Source organism: Anopheles bellator, unplaced genomic scaffold (genome assembly GCF_943735745.2).
Source record: "Anopheles bellator unplaced genomic scaffold, idAnoBellAS_SP24_06.2 scaffold00774_ctg1, whole genome shotgun sequence".
In the NCBI taxonomy this organism is placed as follows: Eukaryota; Metazoa; Arthropoda; class Insecta; order Diptera; family Culicidae; genus Anopheles; species Anopheles bellator.
In genome coordinates this window covers 1-4,481 of record NW_026684898.1, presented here as the reverse complement: position 1 = coordinate 4,481, position 4,481 = coordinate 1, and the positions used below count along the sequence as shown (strand labels likewise).

General features: G+C 45.7%; 2 protein-coding genes across 2 annotated transcripts; both read right to left on the bottom strand.

Annotated features, from left to right (window-relative positions):
- Nucleotides 1–21: 21 nt before the first annotated feature.
- Nucleotides 22–1,161, bottom strand: LOC131214382 (adenosine deaminase 2-like; the record flags this gene model as incomplete). Its single annotated transcript, XM_058208765.1, has 2 exons — nt 451–1,161; nt 22–198 (listed from the first exon to the last, which is right to left on the bottom strand). Coding segments are annotated over exons 1-2 (888 nt in total), but the record flags the coding sequence as incomplete, so codon positions are not given.
- Nucleotides 1,162–2,304: 1,143 nt separating this feature from the next.
- On the bottom strand, nt 2,305–4,107 carry LOC131214385 (adenosine deaminase 2-like). The gene is made up of 3 exons (XM_058208766.1): nt 3,436–4,107; nt 2,999–3,349; nt 2,305–2,922 (listed from the first exon to the last, which is right to left on the bottom strand). The coding sequence occupies exons 1-3, from the start codon at nt 4,105–4,107 to the stop codon at nt 2,482–2,484; spliced, it is 1,464 nt and encodes a 487-aa protein (XP_058064749.1). The 3' UTR covers nt 2,305–2,481.
- Between the last annotated feature and the right edge of the window lie 374 nt (nt 4,108–4,481).

Below are 4,481 nucleotides of genomic sequence, written 5' to 3'. Positions count from 1 at the left end.
GTTGCTGTACTGGTGATTCACCCGTTCGACGGTATCTATTCGTTCTTTCAACGTTTCATCGTCGACTGAGCGCCGGGGACCATAGATAACCTTGGTACCGGCAAAGCTGCGATGTGTCGCTTTGAATTCCTCCGTAATGTTGATGTAGATTTCGGCTACCTCTTCTGGTGAGTAGGTTTTTCCTTCCAGATCATAGAGCTGCGTATGGTGTTTAAAGGGGAATTGTGTTTAAATAAAGCAAACCGGTATATCTTGGAATGGTCAATGAAGAAGATGGGAGAAATCATTTTCTTCATAAGCTCAGGACGAGAAACAGGTGCTTCGCTAGATTACACTAGATAATGATACAAAAAAACTGATCGTCGGTAATAAATCATTGAATGGAACAAATATGACGATGAGACAAAGGTTGACCACAAATTGATAACCAAGTGTAGGGTGGAATCTCACCGGCGGCAATCCAGATCGCATCTCTAGGTACATCACGTTATCATGATGGAGCTCCTGCAACACCTCACGGAAGTAGCTTTCCCAGAACGGTTTAAAATTAACCATCGATTTGAATGCGTGAAAGATGCCGTAGAACCTAGACCAAACGTCGTCACTGGTTTTGTAATAGTTCAGCGGGTCCTTATCGTACAACGAGAATTTCTGCCGAACGGCATCATCATACTGAGCGTCACCAACTCGTTTTCGAATATCCTGTACCAGTTCCCAGCCTTCCCCGTCGGGGACTGTACGGGAGAAGCGAAAATCAAGCCCCCTTTCGGGAGTAAATTCACCACGTTGCCAGAGGTGCTCCTGATAGGTGGCCCGTACAATCACCTCCGTGTTGGCCAGCGATGTAGCGTGTGCATGCAGCAAGCCTCCTTTGGGCATCTGACGGATCAGCTTGAACAACGGCGAAGTCTCGATCATATCGAGCACCTCGAAAATGTGGCGAGCCGGAGCGAACTTGAAGGGATTTTCGAAACCGTCGGCAAGTTCGGCACGCTTCAGGGACATGAGGTGATCGTTGACGATCCTTTCTTTATCGCTGAGAACGATATCGGCCCCGAAAGCGAGACTGGCCTCTTCCTGCACTAACTCTTGACGCTGTTGATGGTATTCTTCTGGTGAGATCCAAGGGTATCGATCGATGATGATTTTGGTCTCACCCATGGTCAGGCAGATGAGCAAAAGGCCGCTGCAGATAAGCATTTGGGTGACACTGCAATAAAAAAATTCTACGCAATGAATCAGCCACAGTGACATAGTTCGAAGTGTTGTGTCACTACGAATTTAACTTCCATGGGTTTATCAAAAACACGTAGACGACACTCCGAAGTTACTAGATTTTTTACCGTATGAAATACATCTTCCGTCCTTGAAATTTATGCAGTAATTAGTCCTAGGAGCGCTAATGAACTGTCACTCGGAGGTGTTAGCAACGAACTGGCAGACTGCACCTTTATCAACCGGAGCTTATCAATCTCCAAATGAGACAAACAGCGAAAATAATCCAATGGCCACAGCTGATTGCATTGTTTCGGGCACCTAAATGTAGTGAGCACATACATTTAAATTTCAGATATTTGACCAATTATGCAACGACATTTATTGGTTTGTTTCAATTTTTCAGCTGATATTTGCGTAACGGAAAGCGAGTTTGGCTTCGCCGTCGATCAGCGCCTGTCGATATTTGAAGTACTCTTGGGGCGTTGGGCGAGAGTTGCCATCACGTGCTAAGCCAGTAAAACTAAATACCCGAAATGCATGTAAGGGTTGGTACTGCCAACAGAGGAAGAAGGAATGGCTATAGCATTTTCTACTCAACTCCTTCTGCTCATCGTAAACTAATCGAACCAGGTTAAGAATCGAACCAGTTCTCAATCAAATATATTTTGTTTAACACAGACAGAATGCAATCTTTTTAGCAGTATTACTTTACGGTAGCGATGAGTGTGTTGCATTTGAAGGGCCGAGAAAACCTTTTCCGACCCAGAATCAATACGACGGACACTGGCTATGCAAAACATACTGTTGGGGTGTGCAGTGATCAGCATTTTTATGCACAGTAACTCCAATGGATAGAAGATAGAAAAAATATTAATTAACCAACATTTCATCATACCGTACCGGTAAACAATGGTTGTGTGAACATGTCGTAACTTCGAGAGTGAAAATCAAACATTAGTGATTCTGGTCCGAAGCCAGCCCGAGAACACACAGAATAAGTTCACTAGAAGTTTCATTCGTTATGTAGCACACGATGACTGTTCTATTTAATATGTTTCCATCGATTATTGATTACCGTTGCGGCGATTGAAATGCTTCATAGGATAGGAATGGAATAGGAAGGAATATGAACAGAATATATTTTGATTTGATTTTGATAGTTATGCTACTCTAGTCCACTATGGTTTTCATTCTTCCCTCTACTCTAGTCTAGAGTGTAGTAATAATTAAAAATGATCCCCTATAATATTATTTCGAATACATTCAATTTTGTTTAGCCCGAATCTCTGCTACCGTATTGTCGATAAAGTAATTCCACGACGATTCGAACTGTTTCATGGCTGCGCCTTTCTCTTGATCGCTCATGAGCGAGTAGTGTAGTGAGTTGAGGGCCAACTTCTTCAACAAACGCAGGTCCTGCTGAGCGGAAGCTACTCCCAGAAAAGCGATGTAGAAATCATGACTCAGTGGGGTGGCTCTCCAGAAAGATGGATCGTCCGACGATATGACCAGCGGGAAGTCGGTGGTAAACATTTCGTTGGCCGGGTGGTTCCGGTAATCGTTGACCAGTTTGAGCACTTGATTTGACACCAGGTTGATTTCGACGCAGATTTTACGCTTTTTGACCTCCTCCAGTAACAGGGGGTGCTTCAGCAACGCATAACCGTGCCCGATTCTTTTCGTGCCAAGCAGAACTGCATCAATCTAGGAGAAAGTCGAACAAACAGAGAGGTGTGATTTACCGGTCAAGCAGATGTCTTTCTCCGCTTGTTGAGCTTACCAAATTTTCATCCGTCGACATTCCGTGCCAATTCGTTTCGCCTGCGTGGAACACGAGGTTAATGGACGGCGGCAGGGCAAGCAACTTGTGGACAAAGTCTACCAGCGGTCGGCCGAGGTCCTCCTGACCGACCAGATCGAATCCCACCACGTAACTGCCATGTTTTTCGTGGAGGTCTTTGGCTATGCTTAGATACTTGTCCATCGTTTGATTGTCCGCCAGTCGATGGGGTGCGTAGATAAACTTGGTGCCGGCGAATCGAGAATGTGTTTTCTTGAACTCTTCGGTTACCTTAATATAGATTTCTACCACTTCCTCGGGTTCGTAGGTTTTGCCATCTAAATCATACAGCTGCCCGTTTGAGAAGATGTGAAAACGTCTTTCAATACTCAACACTGTCCGAATGGTCAATCAATGGCACTACTTCCTACACCTACCTTGGGTAATATTCCTCGAAATTCCAGATACATCACATTATCGTCGTAGAACTCTTCCAAAGCCTGTCGGAAGTACCGCTCCCAGACGGGCTTAAACGTGACTAATGGTTCCAGCGCCATAAACAAAGCAGCGAACCGCGACCAAACGTCGTTGATGCTCTTGTAAGCTTTGGTCGGATTCTCATCGTACAGTGTAAACTGCTGCTTAACGGCTTCGTCATACTGGATGTTGCCTACCCTTTTGCGTACGTCGGCCACCAGTTCCCAACCATCGCCCGCAGGAGTAGTGCGCGAAAAGCGAAATTCTGGTCCTTTTTGGCGAGAGAATTCACCACGCTGCCAGAGGTGCTCCTGATAGGTGGCATTCAAGATCGCCGCTGTGCTCGCCAGGGCGGTGTCGTGTGCGTGCAACACACCTCCCTTGGGCATCTTACAGATCAGTTTAAACAGGGGCGAAGTGTTGATCTTATCGAGCACCTCGAAGATGTGACGGGCCGGGGCGAACTTCAAAGGGTTCTCGAATCCTTCGGCCAGCTCGGCTCGCTTCAGGGACATGAGGTGTTCATTGACGATCTTTTCTTTCTCGTTTAGCACAATGTCTGACCCGAGTGCAGCGTTAGCTTCTTTCTGTACCAGTTCCCGACGCTCCTGGTAATATTGATCAGGCTTCATCCGAGGGTTTGGACTTGATTGCCCTTCACACAGACTGGAACTGATTAGCACAAGCAGACTCCAGAGAAGCATTGTTTGAACCGTGCGGACTACAAAAGAACTGTAACGTTATGGTTAGTCTTAGATTTAATATTTTGATGGATGGAGCTTTAAGTTGTTTTAAGCTAAATTTAGAAGATGTTCCTAAACATTCGTTCTACCAAGTTGACAGAATGGGTGGTTTCAAGCCCCAAATCATGGCCTATGTTGATTGACGTGCGCAACAACCCATCGCTGGCTCCAATCATAACCGACAAGCAATTGTGAAATGACAGCGAGAACGAACGATCCGTTGCCAAAATCCGTCAATCAAAGGCACTCGACACCATGCGCAA